The sequence below is a fragment of the Ambystoma mexicanum genome, chromosome 6p (genome assembly GCF_040938575.1).
Source record: "Ambystoma mexicanum isolate Mex_15411 chromosome 6p, UKY_AmexF1_1, whole genome shotgun sequence".
Lineage (NCBI taxonomy): Eukaryota > Metazoa > Chordata > Amphibia > Caudata > Ambystomatidae > Ambystoma > Ambystoma mexicanum.
This window is the reverse complement of record NC_090935.1, coordinates 880526852-880547991: the sequence shown is the minus strand read 5'-3', so window position 1 is coordinate 880547991 and position 21140 is coordinate 880526852. Positions and strand designations below refer to the sequence as shown.

Below are 21140 nucleotides of genomic sequence, written 5' to 3'. Positions count from 1 at the left end.
TTTCAAAGGTAAAACGTTTTATTTTTTATTATAAGGGGTTTTAAGGGGTAAAAAAACAAGGGTTTGGGCGGGGACACCCCCGGGAGGGGACCCCCCCCCAATAAAAAAAAAAGACATTCAATGCTTTTTTTTCGTTGCTTTTTTATTTTAGATGCTAAGGCATTCGATGCAATCACTGTAAACCGGGCCAGTGTATGGCCGGTTTTCTCCTCCTCCTCCAGGTCTCTCAGTGTCTCTCTAGCTCATTAGGGCTTTCGCCTGCTCTGCGGCACCTTCCAGCATCCCTGACTCGCTAGCAATGCTGTTTCTGGCTGTTGCTTTTATACACCCAGCTAGAGTTGATTGGAGTCAGGTGTGAGTAGTTCTCCCTCCCTGCCTGACTCTGCCTGACCTCATTATCGGGACAGCAAGGAGACTGCCCATAGGAATCCATTGCTTATGGATTCCTATGGGTAATCCTCATGACTCCCATCTGCCTCTTCCTTGTGTCAGTCCTTGTGTATTTCAATAGGGGAATAGGTTTATGGGAGTTGTAGCGTTGTGGAGAGGCAACATTCGTATTGGGGTTTAGAGATAATCTTGAGTTCCCCTGTTGTCTCCTTTTTCCGTAGGGGAAAGTACGGGGTGGAGGGGGATTTTGAGGCAATATCCCATAAAGACTGCTAGGATATCGAGTAGGGGGTGCATCAGAAAAAAGTCGATACTGCATTCGCCCCAGGGCGCTCCTCTCGCAGTCTCCAAGGACCCCCTGCCCAGGTGATCCTCCCTCGCTTGTCCCCCCCCCCCACCAGGTTGGGATTCAAGAGTAATGGCCCTCCCATGGAGACCTAAACAAAGGATCCCCGGAATAACCTGGGAGAAATGCCTCGGGTTTCTCACACAAGTCAGCTTTTCAAGTTCATGGTAAAGCTCAAGCTGAGCAGTAGATGACATGCCTTGTAAAGGTGGCCCCTAACAAGCTCCAGAGGTCACTTGAATGAACCAATTGTTCAGGTATAGAAATAAGTGAATCACTTTCTGTCAGCAAGTACTGTCCGGAAGGGACAGGCAACATACTTATTAGGTGGGTGGTGATTCTTCCCCTCAATCCACCCCCCCTTTGTTCAACATCAATGCTAGGTTGATGGATTGAGTGGAAGATTGGAAGGAAGACAGAACAAGTTAACTCCCCAGCTGTAAGAGAAAACAACAAGATTGGGTTATGACGATCTCCCAACCTCCTTTCTGGGTTTTCCTCCCCAACATGTACCCTACTACCGGGCCTTCCGGTATTGGAGCTATTGAACCTATCCCAAACAGTGTTGGGTTTGACTGAGCACCCAAATGATTCGCCCTACAATGGTGAGGAAACTGCACGTTGGGAAAGGAACCGACTGGCCCAGGGTTCCAGTGGAGGAGGGATGTGTCAGAGGGTCACTGAAGGAGGCTGGATTCTGTAATCAGAGAACAGCGCACCATTTCATAGGGAAATCCAAACCAGGCGGAACCCAAGTTCATGCACAGACAGTTTGATTAAATCCAGAGGGTAATCCAAACCACATCAAGAGAAAAGCCATGTTCATGCACAGCTCAATCCGATACAAAGGGTAAATCAAGTCAAGTAGAGAAGCAGAGTATATGCACAAAAGTTCAAGCCGGTCTGCGGGCAAATACGAGTAGGAACGCACCGGTCGCAGACTCAAAGTAGCATGGTGAGTCGACAATCAGGAGGGAAAACCAGGTGACGGAGAGGCAGCAAGCCATAATCTGAGAAACAGACGGTAGGCTGGAATACAGGATGTGTGTTAGGCAACGTTCGTAAGCAGTACCCTTGTGGAACACTACACACACAACTATGACTACAGGTGTAAGCAAACCAACCTTTGGTACAAGTCTGTACTACACAGTTTTGGTAGCGCGTTGAGCAGCCAGGCTGATCTCAAGAGGGGAAATGTGAGCAGTAATGATGTTGCAGAGGTCCACAATCACAGGTGTTCAAATAAACTCTTACACTCAAGGTTTCTTGGATAAACACTTATTAATTTGTTTATCAGTCAGTTATAAAACATTCACTAGAAGGAGGCAATTATATAATAACACAAATATACTTGAATACTGTATACTCTAAGTTTCTGAATCAGACAAGACCCTATTGAAATGGCCCACAAACACAACCTCCAACCACAGGTGACTTTAGTGACAAGGGTGCTGGGGACATCAATATCTTACTGTTGGCATTCAGAATACTTTTCAAGAAGAGTAAAAGACAAAGGTTATCAGAACATAAAAGATAACAATTATTCTTAGACAGTGCAAATATTTTGAGTTCACCAGAAGAGTCAATTCAATTCAATAGGCTAGGCCAAAGTCAATGGGCTAAAGTCGTGGATAGGATAAAGCGGTTCTGGTAAGTAAACAGAAAAGTCTGTGCAAAAGTTCTCAGAAGTAGTTTGTAGAAAGAAAAATCATATGTTGGGTCAAGAGCTGATGAGGCCTGTGAGTTGCAAAAGTTTCAAGCACTTTCACTTGAGAGGTAAATACTCTCAGTCTTGGTTTACAGTACCTTACAATGAAGAAAAAGAGGCAGCTGATGACTTCTGTTCCTGCAGATCTTGCTGTTCCTGGGCCTCAGTCATAGGGACAAGAGGGAGGACGTCGGGGGACTCCTGCACTGCACTGGGATGGTCAAACGCTCGCAACTGGAAAACTTCAATTTCAGTGGCTTTAAGCAATGCACACAAACTGGTGTCCCTCTCCCTGGTTCTACGGTTTCCTGCAGTAAATCTGAGGAAATTCAACCAGCTCAGAGATGAGTATCCAGGTTGCTTACTTTTGAGTTGATTGGTCCCAGCAAATCAAAAGGGAGAAGTCATCCTTGCAGGGGCTTCTCTGTCGATTAGAACTTCGCAAGTAGGCACTGCAGCAGGGCTTCATCGGGCAAACCAACAGACCAGGAGTTGCAGCAGATGTCCTCTTCAAGCTCTTCGGTTCCTTCGTCCAGTGGTCGACTCGGCCTTCCAAGCCGAGAGACTTGCCTTTTATTCAGTTCTCTCCCATTCATTCCAGCCTAGCTGTCACTCACCCAGCAGGGTGGCTGTCTTTGCCGGACAGTCAGCCAGCCAATTACCACAGAGTGCATTTGTGTCTCCTAGGAGACCAAGCACAGGGAGTTTTGGGGCACCTTCCTCACTTCCTGCCCACCCCAGACACTCGGGCACCAGAGGCAGTCTTCACTCCTGAAGACCGCCAAAAGCGAATGAACAAACAGACCAAACCTGGTCTGGCACGCAGCGAAACACTCTAGAAGAAACTTTCCAAAAAGAAATGGTGAAAAAAGAAGACTGGTACTTGTTTTAACAAAGGAGGCTTAGGCGCCATCTTAAAAAACACGGCTGCCGTGATTTAACGTTACCGGAGCTACAAATAGTTCACGGTTGGGAAAAACCATGGTCGTTTGTTGTAAAACCACTGCCACCAGCAGTCAAATGCTACCCTTTCCATTCAGCGAGGAAAGGGTAGCATTTGACTGCTACATGAGTATCTAGACACAGGGGATACTAAGTAACCACTACAGAACTCTATTCTAAAATAGGGTGTGCTGGGTCTTGGAATTTAAAAAGACTAGTAAAGTCAATTTCACTTTACTTACTCTGGGAAACAGTAGTTTATCCCAGAGAAGGTATTTACCTTGGGAAATCTGAAAGACTTCCCTGTGTCACTGCACTGAAGGTGCTTTGTGACAACTGTAAAAGATGACGGCTGTGGAGTTGGTTAGACTCCATAACCAAAGAAAACAGACAGAAAACAAACAGAATTAAAAAGTTCAAAGTCCAAAAGTTTAGCAAAAGAGCTGGAGGGCTCTACGGTAGAGAGGAATTAGCACATTTATGAGAATTCTTCCTAACAGTGTGCATACACAACGCGTTGTACCATGCAGGAAGCTCAAAGGTGTAGCTGGCCCTCCAGAAAGATCCCGGTTTCTACAGGGCAGGTGGTAGGATCGGAGTTCCCGGGTGTGTAGGAAGCATCTCATGACAGCCCCCCTGTGCAATTCAAGCCTAACACGTGGGCGCGAACGGTGTGAACGATAAAAAGCAGCTAGGGCCTGTGGTGCCTTAATGTTGGAAGCAGATTCCCACAAGCGTTCTTCCAGACTATACCCCTTCGAGTCGACAAGATACTGCAATGTTCTGGCCCGAAACCGCAAGTCCATATTCCTCCTTCCAGTCCTGCACCAAGTGAGGTGGTGGTCTAGGAAACACTGTCATGGAGGAAGGACAGGGACAAAAGCAAGGATACAAGGAACACTGGGTGAATATGCCACTTGGAAGGTACCGGTAGTTGCATCATGGCTTAGTTTATTACCTGTGTGACTCTATAGGGTCCAACAAAATGCAAGCAGCTTCCCACATCCGGGAGAGAATATGCAGGTGTTTGGTAGACAACTAAACCTGACTCCCAACCAAATAAAAAGTGTGGGCGATCTATGACGAGAAGCCAACTCCTTGGTTGCAGTGTAGTTGCATTGCTCGTAAATGCTGGTGGACAGCTTGGTGTTTGCAGCAGTTTTGTGCATTGTGCTCGATCGCAGGTACCACCATCATGGATTGAGGCTCAAAAGGTAACATGCGGGAATGTAGGCAAAACACCACAAAAAAGGTGTTTCTACAGTTGCGGAATGGATGGTGGTGTTTTAGGTGTACTGCAGGGAGAACCATGTTTATTGTTATTGGCGACATGTATCGCAGATATTGTTCCAGTTTCATGTTTAATCTTTCAGTCTGTCCATCGGTCTGTGGATGGTAACCAGACAACTGCCATTCAATACCTACTTTAACCATAATAACTCTCCAGAACCTTGACGTAAACAGAGGACCTCCATCACTGATCATAACAGACAAGAGGCCATGTAATTGGAAAACATTTACAGGAACAGATCAGTAAGTGCAACCGAGGTGGTAACAACTACACAGGGGACAAAGTTCGCATTTTACAAAATATATCTACCACAACCCAAATGGTGTACCCCCCCACCCCCCCTTGGGCTTTCAGGAGTTGCTCGATGAAATCCATAGTTCTAGAGTGCCATGGTTTATGTGGTTTGGGTATCAACTGTAATAAGCCTGGAGGCTTACTGGGTTGGTGGTTGCCCTGCATGCAAATAGCGCAAAAGTCAATAATGTCCTACTTAATGTGCAGCCACCCACACCAGCGACAAAGTTCCCACGTCTTGTGTTGTCCCAAACGACCCAAGAGTTTGAAGGCATGGCAGAGTCATTGTGCTTCCTCTTTTGTCTTTGCAGCGGGCAGGAATATGCGACCCTGCAGAAAGGGCAAGCCACCCTGTATATCAACATTCAGATTGTCAATTTCCTGTGGGTGCTCTCTTTCTGTAATGCTCTCAGACAGGACTAGCAAAGGGGTGCCACACATACAAAATGTTCTGCTGGGAGAATGAAAGACTAATGTAACAAGGGTATATCAGCCCCTGCTTCTGTGATCGCGTTTCACCCTACCCATCGTCCCACACCAGACAATATCACAGGGAGCAAAGAAAAGGTGACAGGCCCTCAGCACCCATTAGAACACTTCGCTGTAGCCAAGGCCTGAAGATTACGATGGTCCGTATACACAGTAGCCCGATGTTTCGCCCCCAAAAGATGTCTCCATTCCTGAAAGGTGGCCTTAATCAGCAACAGCCTTTTTTCTATGTCTGTAAGCATTCGAATTGTGCCTACAGCCCAAAAGCATCTAAGTGCAGGTAAAGCTGCACAACAAACAGCATGCACGGGATATAAGGTTTTAAGTTTATGCCTAAATTGCATGAGTTCTGTGGTGCCACGAAGTTCCAGAGGGAGTGTGTAGCAGAGCTTGTAAGTCAGCACTTCAAAGGACCCCCCCCCGACCCCAGAGCTCATAATGTTTTATAACAATGTATATAAAGAAGATTATAGTCCAGTGTAGCTTATAAGAATTGGTTTAATGTGTTTTTTTTCAGGGTGCCGGTAACTATTCAAGCAGGCATTTTCTGCAGTAATTGCCTGCAATTTATAGCATATAAGGGTGCTTATAAAAACACTTTTCCATCATTATGTGTGAGCCAATTATCACCCTAGCTATTAACACTTATTTCTTCGGAGAGGAATGGATAGACCTGCCTGAGCATCATCAAATAGTAATTGGCAGAGCACAAGACTTTGTTAACTTGATTCACCAAGGTCAAAGTTCAATGATAAAATAAAAGCCTAGATTTTGAACAACTGAGCATTTTAATTTCTGCATTTTGTAATTTTTTTTTTGCAGGGATCTATGTCTGTCTGGATGGGTTTGTAGACTCAAATAGACTAGTTGGGTGTTAAGAATTTCTTTTTGCCGCTATTCTCTTGTAGAATTCTATGGGACACACTTTCCTTTTGCTGGTTTTGAACGTTGTCCTGACTTTTTGGAGCCCTCCGCTTTACTTCCCTTTCCAATTTACTAATTCTTATGGTGAAACTGATCAGTCACTAAAACTGACACTGTTTCTGTATTTCTTGCATTGTTACAATTGCACACATCAACGTACAGTTAAGTACAGTAAGAATACTTTGTATACTTCTACCTTTTTATTTAATGGCTTTTCGGTTACTTTTACAATGTGCATATGACAAGTTGGTGGCAGAAGTGAAATTTTACGGTTTTTGATGCATTTTACTTGTGCCTATTGCATTTACCGCAAATGGGTACTAAAGGAGGCTAGCACACTAAAATGGTCGTGGCACAAGGTTTTTCGCTTGTCGTTGGCCATATTGTTCTTTGGCCTTCTTCCTGCCTTCTCAGGTCAGGAACTGCCCTATATGGAATGCTCTTTTCCAGGTAATAGGACGACTTTTGTGGGGGAAGCAGCAGTGAGTGCATTTGTGTGTCTCCCAAGAGGAGGGGGCTGGGACTTTCTAGTCCAAATCCACATCGCTGGTGTCTGAACTTCTGTTGCTGGGCAGATGTTGTGGTCAGTGGCTATCCTTTTTCGGATAGCCACTGCCTGTTTAAATGGAACAGCTCTTTACCTTGGTGGGTTTTGGCATGCTCCCAGCCCAAATCTTGGGTAAAAGGAGGAGGGCTAGTGTAGCTATTCGACAGATTATGGGAGCCAAAACCTACACAAGGTAGTGCAGCACACTGACAATGGCCATGAAGGTTACCAGCATCGACTCCAGTGCTGTCCCGGTGAAACCCTGTTCCTCTACCTGATCAAGATAACACCATCTATGTTTCGACCCCTGGGCTGGTGGGAAATGTCTCGACCCCTGCTCGAGAATCCATGCCTTCTGAGCCTTCAGAAGCGTTGCTGGGCCAACTAGCAGACTGACCACCGCTGTCTCCTGGGCTACTTCACTGCAGCAGTTGCCGTTCCGAGAGCATTCTTTTAACTTGGAGGATCTTCAAATTGTGGAACAAGACACCGGTCCTACATCTGTCCTCCTTACATGAACAGAAGCTGTGCTGGGTCTGCGCCGCCTGACTGTGGTAACTCCCGCCGCAAAACTCCTTTAGTCCTGAGATGCTCTGCCGTGCAGAAATCTTGATCGCTGCTCTTTTGGGTGTTCTACTGTGTGCTGTCTGGAACCCATGCCTAAGCACCGCAACCAGCCAAAATAAAAATCCTGCATCCAAAAGTGATCTCTGGCCCACAAGCCCTTGCCCGTCCTCGACAGGACCACGCACAGAAGAGTGTGTCCCCAAACAGATCATTTGACACCAGCAATGGTATCTGGAGAAATCAGAGTTATGGGGTTCTGCCCACCCCTGTCCGCCATAAAGTTACATGGGACTGTCACTAAATCACTCTTTCCTGCCTTTTTCTGGAACTGGTGACATTTGCGCACAGGTTCCCAAACCATTAACTGTCAATGTGTACCCCAGCGCTCCCTGACAAGGAAATTACCTGGAGCAGAACACCTTGCACATCCTGTTCACACTGGAAGCAAAGAGATCTACTTCAGTCCACCAGTAGGAGAAAATCTCCCCTAGGACTTCCTGGCAGAGCATCCATTCGTGGGAGGCCAAAGTCGGTTTGCTCAAGGCATCCACTTTGCCATTCTCTCTCCCAGCAAGACGGGCAGCCATCAGAAAGAAGTCATTCTCCGGAACCACAGTCACATTGCTTCTCTGCCAAGTGGCAAGGACCCCACACCATTTAGTTGGTTGAGGTAGTGTATGGCCACCGTACTGTCTGTAATGATCAGCACACTTCCTTGTCGCAGAGGCGAGGAAGGCAACCAGGGCCAACCTGATCACCCTCAACTCCAGCAAATTGATTTGCTCCCAAGACTCTTGAGGGAGACCATAGTCTGCTCACAGTCAGATTAAACTGGTCAGCACCTCCCGAACCTGCCAGGGACGCATCCGTGACTATCGTTACCGGAGGCCATCGTTGATGGAGCACTTCTTTCAGCAAGTTGTCCCTCAGGGACCACCATGCCTGGTCTCAACTACCCGACTCGATAAATGTAGAAATTATGAAAATGTGTTCTTGAAACTGAGACCATTGGCAACAGAGTAGCCACTGAAGCAACCTCTTGTGCAGCTGAGCCTCTGGGACCAACAGAATGCAGAAGGCCATGAGACCAAGCAGACACAAAGCATGAGGCAGAAACTTGCCCCTGGGATTGTAGGACAATTACCATCTGAGAGAGGTTCACCAGAAAGGCTCTGCCCAGGCAAGTGTCAAAGACCACCCCGATACACCAGAGGTACTGAGACGGTGAAACATGGGACTTTGTGAAGGGGAAAGCCTGGTCTCTGCAACAGGCTGCATGTGTGGAACATATGTGCCAATGTCTGGTGCAGGGAGCAAGGTCGGACAAGCCAGCCATCTATGTAGGGAACTACATTAATGTTTCCCCTGAGTCTAGCAGCTACCACTGTCAGAAGCTTGGTGAAAGCCCCAGGCAACGAAGAAAGGCCGAACGGTAGTGATGTTGGTCCAACACTAACCTTATGTACATCCTGGGCTTCGGATGAATGGGTAAGTGGAAGTAGGCATCCTGAAAGTCCAGTGACAACATGCAGTCCTGCAGATTGAGCGCTTGGAGGATCTGGTCTAGAGTTACCATCTTGAATTTGCCCTTTCGCAAGTATAAATTCAGAAGCCTCAGATCGAGAATTGGATGCAGGCCCCAGTCTTTCATATCGCTCTTCCAGAGAAGCTGACAGACCTACAGCAAGAGGATGGGGTATGGAGGCAAGGTGGAGGTGAAAGGAAAGTGGTCCATAGGACACTAAATAAAAAGGGAGACACTAACTCTGCTGAAAGACCTAAAAATCCCAAGCATCAGACGTGGTCCGAAACCATTATGCACAGAACAGGGAAATTCACCCTCCTACAGGGGATATATGGCAGAATTCCTCACAGAGGTTTTGCACCCTGGGTGGCTGAGGGGGCAGGGGCTGCTGCTGCTCCAGTGGCCCGACCTCTTCCACAGGGGCGTAGGGTGCAAAGGGGTGAAAGACCCGACCTCTTGCGGATGCGCAGAGGATTGCTGCACTGTGTGAAAAACCTAAGGGTTTTTCCCTTCCCACTCCTGGGGAATGTTCCAAACAGGTGGCCTGGGGAGGGCCATCACTTTTGGTTCCCGACCCTGGGGGCGGACTAGCGAGGGAGCATCACCTGGGGTGGAGCGTCTATTGGGATTGGGGAGGGATTGCCAGAGGGTGAGACATGGTAACCCCCCCTTTCAAATAACCCCTACCCGGCTTCCCCTCAGCCTGGTAGAGAGCAGCAGCTGCTGGAGGACGAGTCTTGGGCTACAAACTAGTGACCTGCAAAGTTCCAAGCCGAAACCCAGGAGCAGTGCCTTGGTTCTTGCCACAAGTCACCTGCTGCTGCCTTATTGCAGGGATTGCCAGTCGCACACTTCAGTCAAGTCCTGTGGGTCTCCTGTCATGACTTGCAGTGGTCTTCATCTCAAGGTGCCTGGGCCGCCCAGCTGTAAGTTATCAGGAACAGTTATCAAAGTACAGAATCAGCACCTAGCTGCACTTCATCCCGTATTCATAAACTACCACTGCACCCGTGGCAATTGGAACCAATGATTAAAGTAAGTGGGCCCAACAAATCTAGGAAACCTATGGTTGGCGTCTAGTGCAAGAGTAAGGGGGAGGAGGGGCAAGCTTGCATACCTGTTCCCAGCCCACTTCCCACCATAGGGTTGCACAGGCATAAACTCCCCATGTTACGTCTTCCTTGCCCGGTAGTGACTGGTGGAGGTCTGGTCATGGATTCACCCATGGGCTTCCTGCGGAGTGGTGGGATTGGGAGAGGTCCACTGACCTTTTAAGCATAACATTGATTCTTCTTTACAGGCACAATGTAGCTACATGATGGCTTTGCCAATATTTGTTTCTACACATGCACAGAAGTACAGCTCTCTGCAACCGGTACTTACCTGGTACTTGTGATTCTTAGTGGCACTAGACCTACCTACTGTAGCAGGAAAGGATTTATGAAGTGATAGTTATATTGGGCAGGGTAGCCCGATTCCGCTTTTGTATTGATTTTCATTACTTATTATTCCTTTTGCATTGTTTCACCGGTTTCCCATTTACCTTACTGCCTAAAGGCTTCTCTAGTGAGATCACATCTGAGGATGTACATATGTTTAGAGTTTTGATTAAATAAAACTACTTCAACTGTGAATTGAACTGCTTAGTGTGCGGCAAGGCAAAATAGAGTATTTTTATACTTACTAATTTCATTTGAGTGCTCTGAGTCTGTCTCACTGTACAATTACACCATCCCAATATCTCTTGATGTCTGAGCATTACTGCTCAGCTACACTACCTTGATTGAGCTTGGCAAGACCAAAATGTCTTTCCCCTTTTCACTAAATAGTTTGGCCTCTCAGAACCCTTGCCCAAGGGTTGGTTCTGAAAATCCATTATCCTTTAGAAGGGCATGAATAAAACATACACAGATAAGCTTTCCAGGACGCCTACATGGAGTAACAAGAATATGCAAAGGTTAGTTGTCTTTTATGCAACCTGGACCCTTGAATATGTACAGCAGGGTGAAATGTATGAAGTTCTTTTCTGATTTGTAGACACAGATGTGCAGGTCTAAATATGAGAGCAGAGATCTGAACAGAAAAAGGGTTGAGTTGTAGTAGCATTGTGAAAACAGTAACATTTTTGGAGTTTTGGTACAACTGCTTTCCATGAAAACTTTAAAAATGTGCAAAGTAGTAACTACCTTCAGGAACAATGCAAGGTATGCCTGAGCCAGCTCAAACCCATGCTTTGAATCCAACATTCTCCCTATCATTTGCAGAAAACTTTGCATCACTTCCACTGAGCCTCCGTCATCTGGACCCAAACCACGCAGTTCTGTGTCAATTCTAGATGGCCCCATTTCCTTCAATGTTTTTACAGGAGACTCATCTGAGTTTTTTAAAAAAAAGAAAAAAAAATTAAGATTAGCAGTAAACATTTGCAAAACAAGTTACACATTCTTCCCTAGAAATTCAGGCAACACTTTAGTGGGTGGCCATGCGCATAGAAGGCATTGGGAGAACGAAAATGTTAATTCACCTTTGAAGTTTACTTTCTCCTGTGGACTATTTTCTACTGTCAAACGATGTAATTTGCCAAGAAATGCAATTAACAGTCATTATAGGAATTTCTCAGAGCTATTTTAAAGTAAACCCTTTAATGCTTCCAGATGAAGCTGCAACTTACAGTTCTGATTACTCAAGGCTTCTTCCAGTTGCATGTAGAAAGTGGATTTTTGGGCAAGAACGCCAAGATTCACGACCTTTGACTAGAACATAAAGAGAAGTAGATTCAGGGAGGGAATCCCGTTTCAATGGAATAAAACATTTGACATAAAAACTGTTCTGCAGTATCAGATTATAAATAAAGCCTATCAGCTGCCCACATTCAAGTCAGAATGAAGTAAAATAATACATTGTCAAAAGCATGCACAGTAAACACTACCAAACCGCTGTAATCACTCCCTTCATAACACACCCACACAGTGTGGTTTTGAGTAGAAGCCACATCCTGCTGCAGCTTCCCCGGAAACAATGCTCACAGAAATCAGCCGTTAAATAATCTGCACAAAACATGAGAGGGAATATGTTCTGCTATTCCAACTGAAATATGCATCACTGCTATTTGAACTATACATCATTATAAATCAAGCAACAATTACATGTGCATGGATATCTTTGTAACATTTAGGCATCTTCGATGAAAAGGTACAGATTTTACAAAGATTGAGTGTAATAGAGAAGAATTAGTTACCTACTCGAGATTTATCTTTACAGATTCACATGCTTTAAAATATTTCCCGTCAGGCTGGAAATCCTTGGTATAACAGAAAATAATGTGTTCTTCTAATGTATTCCTTCCTATAACAGATTACCTATCCTATTGAGACTCCCAAAGCAGTACAGAGCTTGGGGGACAGTAAGCCACAGACACCTCTTGAGGGCTGAAGCACCTCCACAGATGCCCTCACCAGACAAAGAATCCCAGGAACAGTGTTTAGCAAATCTATGCAAGGATGCCCACCTAGAATTCTGACAGATGTCAATGTAAGTGCCACCTACCTGCAAAGCATACGTAGCCACCAAACGTGTAGTGGAAGGGGCCAAAAAACAGAGAAAAGTACGTGTTTGCCGAGTGAAAAACTCTATAAAAGAGGAAAACTTTATCTGGACCGGGTCTGCTTGTTAACAGTCCTGCGTGCCTTGCAGCCATTCAAGCTGAAGATGATCTGGAAATCCCTTGTCCAAGAAACATTAGGGCTCAAGGACCTTTTGCAGGGTCCAAACAAAGGAATCTTTTCTCAGTCTAGGAGGACTCTGAAGACCTGAGGCAGTCGCCTTCATCCTGAAAGAGGGAAGATTGAGGGGTTGGGGATCCTTACAGAAAGAGCATACAGCCACTTCCACACGTGGCTGTAATGATGGAGACGGAGCATCACCTTAAGGGTAAACAATCGCAGAGGACAAGATAGCATGGGTACACAAGGAGCTGCCATCAAGAAGAACAAATTACTTCCCATAGGCAATTTTCTTTCTGATGGATCAGTCCTTCCTCCGATGTTCACCTTAAATATTCAATGCCAGCTGTATTGAGACACTTTCAGCCACCAGGGGGCGCAGCTCTGCATCTGCTCTGCTTGGCACCCTTGTGCCGAGTTGCTGGACGTGACATTGAGTATAACCAAAAAAGTGATGGGTGGAAGGTTTTGAATTAATCTGAACGACTGGCACTGCTTTGGGCATCCTTCCACGCCACCTTTCATTTAGCCTGTCTGCACCATTGCAAAAGGAGTCCAGCCATATGCAAATCAGTCGGATACTGTCACCAATGGGAGCAGCGCAACCCAAACTGCAAAGCCAGGTCCCCTCTACACACAAGCAACCCCAGACATATTTCGGCCATGTTGTGTCTTATCAGTGAGGTGCTGCTTGGTTCCCTATGGCGCAGCGAGCAAGGGACCCACATATGGGCATACCCTCTCTCACATAGGGAGACAAACTAAAACCGAAAAAAGTGATACCAATATATAAATATCAAGTCGCTACAGAGGAGCAGGTGAATGCTTTCTCCGTAGTTCCCGCTCCCTCACCACTGACATATAGGAACAGCGGATGAAGGGCTATGGCTGGGATCCCTTGTGTAATCCCACTACCTCATTGAGTGTTTGAGAGATGTTATGCACTCAGACATATAGAATGTACCCTCACACTGAAAGTGTGAAAGGATGCCGCATGGAAGGATGTCGGCACACACCTATGGACATTATGGAGCGTTAAGTGAAATCTGATGAGGGAAGAGTGATGTCACAAAAAAGATATATGAACCTATGCTGAAACGATATGAAAATACTTGAGTGATGATGTAACAAGCACCAAGAGAAATATGTACCCAAAGCTAAAGAAATCATGAGTATAAAGAAGAATGAAGTAACTTACTGGTTAATAATGTAAATACGCCATAAAGCAAGATAGATGAGACATATAGAAGCTTGCTATAGAGGAATATATAATGTGGCAAGGACGGCCAGGATAGGAAAATGGACGCTGGCTCATGTCAAATTCAACCAAGCTACCTCAGACAGCAAGGCTGCATAATCAGGAAACGCAGTTTGTGTGCAAAACAGCGATGAGTCGAGGTTGGCCTAGGATCAAGGATTCTATTTTAAGGAATAATAGCAAGGTACAAGGGGAGTTATACAGGTAAACCCTGAATGTGAGATGTTCCTCTTAGATTAAGGAAGAAGAAAACATCTGCAACAGCCAAAGTATTGCACAATGAAACGTCTAAGATGTCTATGCAAGGTTGGGAGGTAGAGGGAGCAAGTCTCTAGAGGCCAAGAGGAGCAACAGCACCCAGCATAATTGAATCAAATAGCAGTAAATAAGAGGCTGAAATTGACAAATTCGTGGTCTCTTCACATGCCGCTCAAAAGTCAGAGACACAGGCTATTCATTAGAGCGTCAGACGAAGATAGTGGTGTGCTCACACTCCCTCAAATGCTGTAAGACAGTGAGCAGGCTACAAGGTCACCTACAGACAGAAGAACTTGGTTAATGACTGACCGATGAGGGATGATGGATTAATTGGGAGAACTGGGAGTAATCTGATGCAATTCAAAGCACCTAGGTTTTGTTTTAGGTATATGCTGCTAAAGATCCGAAAGTCCAAGGTTGGGATAGTATGCCAACCAATCAATGGGTCCAAGGGGCAACCTAACATACAATATGTTGCATAGACCAATCCGCTGATACTTTGTCAGCTATAATCAGTACTATACGTGTTTAGAGGTAGTTCAAGGTGTGCCCACCAGATAAGGTGCATCCAGTATTGTTGGTACTTACAAAGTATCTATGTATATATGATCCCCTAACCAATCCCTCCCTTCAATAGGTTTTATGATTTGCCATGTAGGATGATGTCAGAGGACGCATATGTGGTATAGGACCTCTGTGTAATCAGGGTTGTACGTTAGAGTGCATGCATCAGTTCAATGCCTGTCAGTTCTCCCTGCTTTATTAAATGAGAATAAAGTAGTGCTTTGCTATATACCTTGAGTGACACTTCAAGGTGCTAGAGCACATTTTGGTAGCAGTGCAGATGGTTGCGGTCTAATCGACCTAGGCCAGATCCAGACCCCCCGGACGCTTGTCTGCTCCCGCCATTAGCCAAAAGACAGCAGAGCTTCCTGTGGAGAGAGTCACACGCAAGAAGATATCCCTTCAATTAAATTCCTGTCCGGTCCCAGCAGGTGTCCCGTGGAGAGAAGGCAAACTGGTTGGTTGAGGCAGAGTCGATGCTGAGGGACTCGAGCTGGTTCACAGATGTAAGTAGAACAAAAGGTGGCAAAAATAGGGGGAGGAATTGTGTTGTAAATAATATGTACAAAAGTAACATGATTTTGGGGGAAATTATTAAGAGAAGAAGTAGATACCTCGATTCCTGGTTATAAGGGCGGGCAGAAGGGTACGCACTAGAGTAAAGATTTCAAATAGGGGTGTTTAGGATTCCTGAGGCAAGGCCCGCGTATCAAACTCCAAAACTGAGTGAAGTTGAGAAGAAATACATTTACTAAAAATAATAAAGGAAGGTGTAAGCAGTAAAATTGAAAAGATGCACATGTCTGCGGTTATACATATGTCAATATAAAGCTTTTGTTGTGTCTAGACTAATACATGTAAAACGATAGTAAAAAATTAAGGAGATTGGTGAAAATTTGGACCAAGATATTGACGTCAATCAGGAGGGTAAAAATCAAAGGAAATGAATATATAAATAAAGAAGAAACTCCTAAAATACCAATGATAGAAGAACGAGAACAAACATTGATAGAAAGTGTAAACAAAGGAGCAAACAGAACATTGTTGTATAGATTTTGTTTCTTTTTTTTTTAAAGTAGTCAAAATAATTTTGGGGATTATAAGCAACGATTGATGGTGCCTGCGCCAATTGATTGGTGTTGTATGTTGTATAAAATAAAGAATCAAATAAAAAGGACGGATCAGTATTGACAGTCGAATCCGACTCATCATCATGGAGGACACTCCTTTTGCATCTATGCAGGACATTGCCCAGATACACAGTAAAGATAAGGAAATATCATTTGGAATGGGAACAAGGCACGACTAAAGACTCATGTCTTGGCCTCAGGAGGGTTCACTGCCAAAAACCACATTATGGCATATGGCAAGATATTTGCATGCCACACAGAAGGTAAAAAAGTTACAGAAAAGGCTGGTCATTTTAGAACTAAGGAAGATGTACCACAGTGAGAATGAAGATCCAGCCAAGAGGTAGTGGATGCTTAATCAGCATAAAGGGGAGGATAAAACACCTTCGGCTCCCCTTTCCCCTCCAGAAGAGCATAGACAGAGGAGAAGGCATTTTATCCTTTAAAGGAATTAAAAGCGACAAGCGGGTATGTTAATCCGGTATATGCGCCCCTTGCTTATAGTAGGATATGATAGTTTATTTATATAGCGCCTATACACAATGTGTTTCAAAGCTCTTCAAGGCAAGTGAGGGAACAAGGGAAAATACAAGGACATTCTTACAGGCCATGAACAGTAAGGATGTAGCAAGGATAATGCGAAAAGTAGAGAACGCAAAGATACATCACCACGCAATGAAAGCAAGCATTGTGATGAGAGAAAGGATAGACAGACGGAGATAGAGGAAGAAGCAAGGAAAAAAAGAAACAAAGGACAAAGCTAAGGGAATAACAATAGCCCTGAATGAATGGATGGGAGAACAAATAATAAGTTGGATGATAAGGGCATTGATGGGGTTCGAGAAAGAGGAAAGAAGACCTGGAAAAGTGAAAATAAAGAGGAATGAGCATACACAGCAGAGTGGGATAAAGAATGAAAGTAAAGGAAAGAATGAAAGTAAAGGGAAGAATGAAGAAGATACGAGGAAAGGAAAGGGGAGATTAGAAGAGAAGAAACGAGAAGAGATAGAAGCCCAAAGAATGTACATAGGTCATAGGTTGCAAAGAAGGTGAGAGGAAGATTAATTGAGGGAGTTGAGGAGAAGAGAAGAAGAAATTAACAGGAGTAGGGGACATCCACATCCCCACAAGATGTAACCCTTTACCCTACCCCCACATATATTTTCCTAAAACAATTCAGTATTTTTTGTTATTATTGTTTCATTATAAATGTCATTCGTAATAATTTTTTCACTTTATAAACACAGTATACCAGACATGTGTAGTAGGTATGAGTACCATGGTTGCCTTGCCCATGTTGGTGCAATGAGTATCATTGTTAGACTCTTGATCTGGTTTGTGAATTATTTTGCTTATTAGTGGTGTCGGGAGAGCGTGAATATATCTGTGACCAATAACTCCATAGAGAATTGCCTAGGGACCTTGGGTGCAGGAGCCTGAATGCAAAGTTTTGCAGTTTTTGTTTGTTGCAGATAGGTCTACTATTGCATGTCGCCATTTTACAAAAATCTGTCCGACTACTGGTGTTTAGTTCCCACTCATGTTCCGTTATAAAACTATGCTGAGGGAGTCTGCCAAAACAGTTGTGTTCCCCTGGAACATGTGTCTGGGTGAATATGTTCCTTTGTATGCACCAGTGCCAGATAGTCTGTGCGAAAACGGACAGTTGTGTTGAGTGTGTCGTGTGTTGATGTGAAACATTGCGATTGTGTTGTCTGTTTGTATGAGGATACTTTTCAGTCTTAAAATATTTTGAAATGTCAGCGCCATTTTGATTGCCAGTAGTACTAACCAATTTATGTGACAGCTTTTCTGCTTTTTTACTGCTTTTCCCTTGGTGCAGTGTGGAGTTGACAATGTGCCCCCCATCCTGACAGGAATGTGTCCGGGAACACTGAAAAATGAAAGTATGCATGTTCCATATCTAATGTTTTCTGGAAGTTTCCTCTTTTTAGGCGAGGTATGACCTCCTGTACGGTTGTCATCCTGAATGCTTGTGGCTATACATACCAGTCTTGGGTGGAACGCTGGTCTCATGGATTTGTATTTTTTGGAAAATAGAAAATATACAATACATTCCTGAGTGTACCTATTTTCTTGGCACTTGTCTGGATCTCTTCCTGCAGAAGCTTTAGATGCTCTTGGGATACATGTCTTGCTCTCGGCGGATGACTGCGTGGTCTGGATAATAGCTTGATGCAGTATCCCCTTCTGACTGGATGTATGATGCTATGTGTCCGCCTACTGGTGTTGCATGGGGGAGGGTGGGACTTTTATTGGGCAGTCATTTTTGTGGAGGAGGCTGCCCATCTTGAAACCTGACCTCTACCATGCACTCTACTTCTGTGAGCATGTCTGCACAACCGTCCGTGCCCTGTGGAAGCAACAAGTTACACACATGCACAACCACGGAAGGTGGCAAGGCTCAACATTCAGCATTACATAAAACTCAACATTAAGCATCTCTTACCTCCTCACCAGGCTCACCTTAAGCGAACAGGTTGCGCAGCACTGACTGGCCGTCTCTGGACTCCTCCCTGGAATCCTGGTCGACACAGTAGAATCTCGTGAAGCTGTGCATTCGACCTCCACGTAGCAGCCCTGCAGATGTCCAGCAGGGGCACACCAGACAAGAACGCCGTGGTAGCAGTGATCGCTCTGGTCGAATGGGCTCTCTGACGGCCGGGCAACGGTCGGTTTGCCAACCGATGACAGTGCATGATACAGCCGGAGAGCCATCTGGAAATGGAAGCCTTCGAGAGAGCCTTTCCTAGTTTTACAGGTCCAAAGTTGACAAACAGTTGTGATGTCTTCCGAAAACTCTTCGTTCGGTCCACGTAGAACTTCAGCGCTCTAGCTACATCCAGCGAGTGCAAAGTCCTCTCGGCCGGCGACGGGAAAAAGACTGGTAACACCAAGGGCTCGTTGAGATGGAAGTCCGACTGCACCTTGGGCATGAAGTAGGGGTCTGTCCTCAGCACCACCCTCGTCTCGTGGAAAGTCAAGTATGGAGGCTTGCAGGAAAGGGCCTGAATCTCTCCCACATGTCGTGCAGAGGTGATGGCCACAAGGAACGCTGTCTTCAACGGCAGGAACTTCAACGGAGCCGAATGCAAGGGCTCGAATGGCGGCCCCATGAGCCTGGTCAGCACCACGTTGAGCTGCCACGCCGGGGCTGGAGCCTTCACCGGCGGGAACGATCGAAACAGTCCTTTCATAAACTCCTTCACCAGGCGATGAGACCACAGGGACGACTATCCTGCAGTTCTGGTGTATCGGGAAATCGCTGCCAGATGTATCTTGATGGAAGCATGAGCTAGTCCAGCTTTGGCCAGCGACAGAAAGTACGGTAGCACTTGAGGGGCAGTAATCCGTAGAAGGTTAATCTTCTGTGCACGGCACCAGACAGAGAACCTCTTCCACTGGTGTCCGTAGCACTTGAGAGTTGAGGACGCCCTGGCCTTTGCAAGAACCTCTCTGCATTCAGCCGGGATATCGTACCCTCAAAACTCTAGTGCTGCAGGAGCCAGGCCTGCAAGTTCAGTGATTCCGGATTGTGATGAAGAATGGCACCTCCTTCTCTGGAGAGAAGATCTGCGTCCGTCGGCAGTTTGACTGGTGGGGACGCTGACAAGTCCCAAAGGTCCGGGAACCAGATCTGTCTCAGCCACCTCGGTGCGACGAGGATCATCCTGCACCGGGACCTCTTGAGCTGGTTGATGAGCCTGAGCAGCAACGGCAAGGGGGGGGCGGTTGGGGGAAACGCATACAGGAACAGGTCGTCCCAGGGGAACGAGAAAGCATCGCCCATGCTCCTCGGCTGGGGGAACCTGCTGGCGGACCTCTGGCACTTGGAGTTTGTCGCGGTCGCGAACAGGTCAATTTGGGGTTTGCCCCATCGCCGGAAGAATTGATCCACTTGATCCTGGCATAGTTCCCACTCGTGGCACGAGCGCAGCTCCGTGCTGAGTGAGTCGGCGATGGTGTTTTTTATCCCTGCTAGATGAAAAGGCACCAGGAACATCCCATGGGCAACGGCCCAGTGCCACAGATCCTGGGCTTCCTTGGACAGGGCTGGGGATCTGGTTCCTCCCCGTTTCTGGATGTAGAACATTGTGGTGGTGTTGTCGGTGAGGATCCTCAACACCTTGCCCTTGTGGGATGGGAGGAATGACTTGAGGGCCCAGAACACTGCTCCGAGCTCCAGTATGTTGATGTGGAGCGGCCTCTCCTCCGGGAGCCACAGGCCTCTCGCGTGAAGATCTCCGGTGTGTGCTCCCCACCCCTCCAGGGAGACATCCGTCGTCACGTCACCTGGTATGCTGGGGTCTGAAAGTCTGCCCGCGCGGATGTGCGTGGGTGCCCCACCATCAAATTGCCTGGCGGAATACTTCGTTGAGCGAGATCTTGTCCTCGAAGCTGCCCGTCGCTTGCATCCAACAGGTGTCGAGGAACTCCTGTAGAGGGCGCATCCGAAGCCTGCACAGGCGCACCAGATAGATGCAAGAGGACATCACCCCGAGCAGGGACTTGATGGACCTCACTCTGGCCACGTCCGTGGCCAGCAGACGCTGTACCTTGCCCAGGATGGCCTGTGTTCTTTCCTCCGACGGCGATGCCAATCGCACCACTGTATCGAGCTTGGCTCCCAGAAACAGCGCGACCTGCGACAGAACCAGGTGGGATTTGGGGAAGTTGGAGAATCCCAGGTCCGTGAGCAGCTGGACGGTCTTCGATGTGTGTTCGACGGAGAGTTCCATTGTCCCTGCTCGGATGAGCCAGTCGTCCAGGTAGGGGTAGACGTGGATCCCCTGCCGGCGCAGCCGCGCGCTACTGGTGCTAGGCACTTGGTGAAGACCCTGGGCGCAGACTTCAATCTGAACGGGAGGGCCTTGAACTGGCAGTGCCGTCCCTGGACTACGATCCTGAGAAACCTTTGATGACCTTTTAGGATGGGGATGTGAAAGTATCCATCCTCCAAATCCAACGACAATAGGAAGTCGCCTTCCTCCAGCTTGCCCAGCACGTGCTGGAGGGTGACCATCTGGAACTTCTGTGCCTTGATGTATTTGTTTAGCCGACACAGGTCCAGGATGGGACGCCAACCTACTGTCTTCTTCCTGACGAGGAAGTATCTTGAATATACTCTGGAGCACCGGAGCCCTTACCTCTAACAGCAGTTGAG

At 46.4% G+C, this 21140-nt stretch overlaps 1 protein-coding gene across 1 annotated transcript in view; it reads right to left on the bottom strand.

Moving 5' to 3' along the window:
• Positions 1-21140, bottom strand: part of WDR36 (WD repeat domain 36) — an 804166-nt gene that overhangs the window by 22373 nt on the left and 760653 nt on the right. The window contains exons 21-22 of the mRNA XM_069625487.1: positions 11695-11776; positions 11210-11397 (exon numbers count right to left, since the gene is read on the bottom strand). Coding sequence (XP_069481588.1) covers positions 11210-11397; positions 11695-11776 — 270 coding nt within the window. The remainder of the gene's footprint in view (positions 1-11209; positions 11398-11694; positions 11777-21140) is intronic.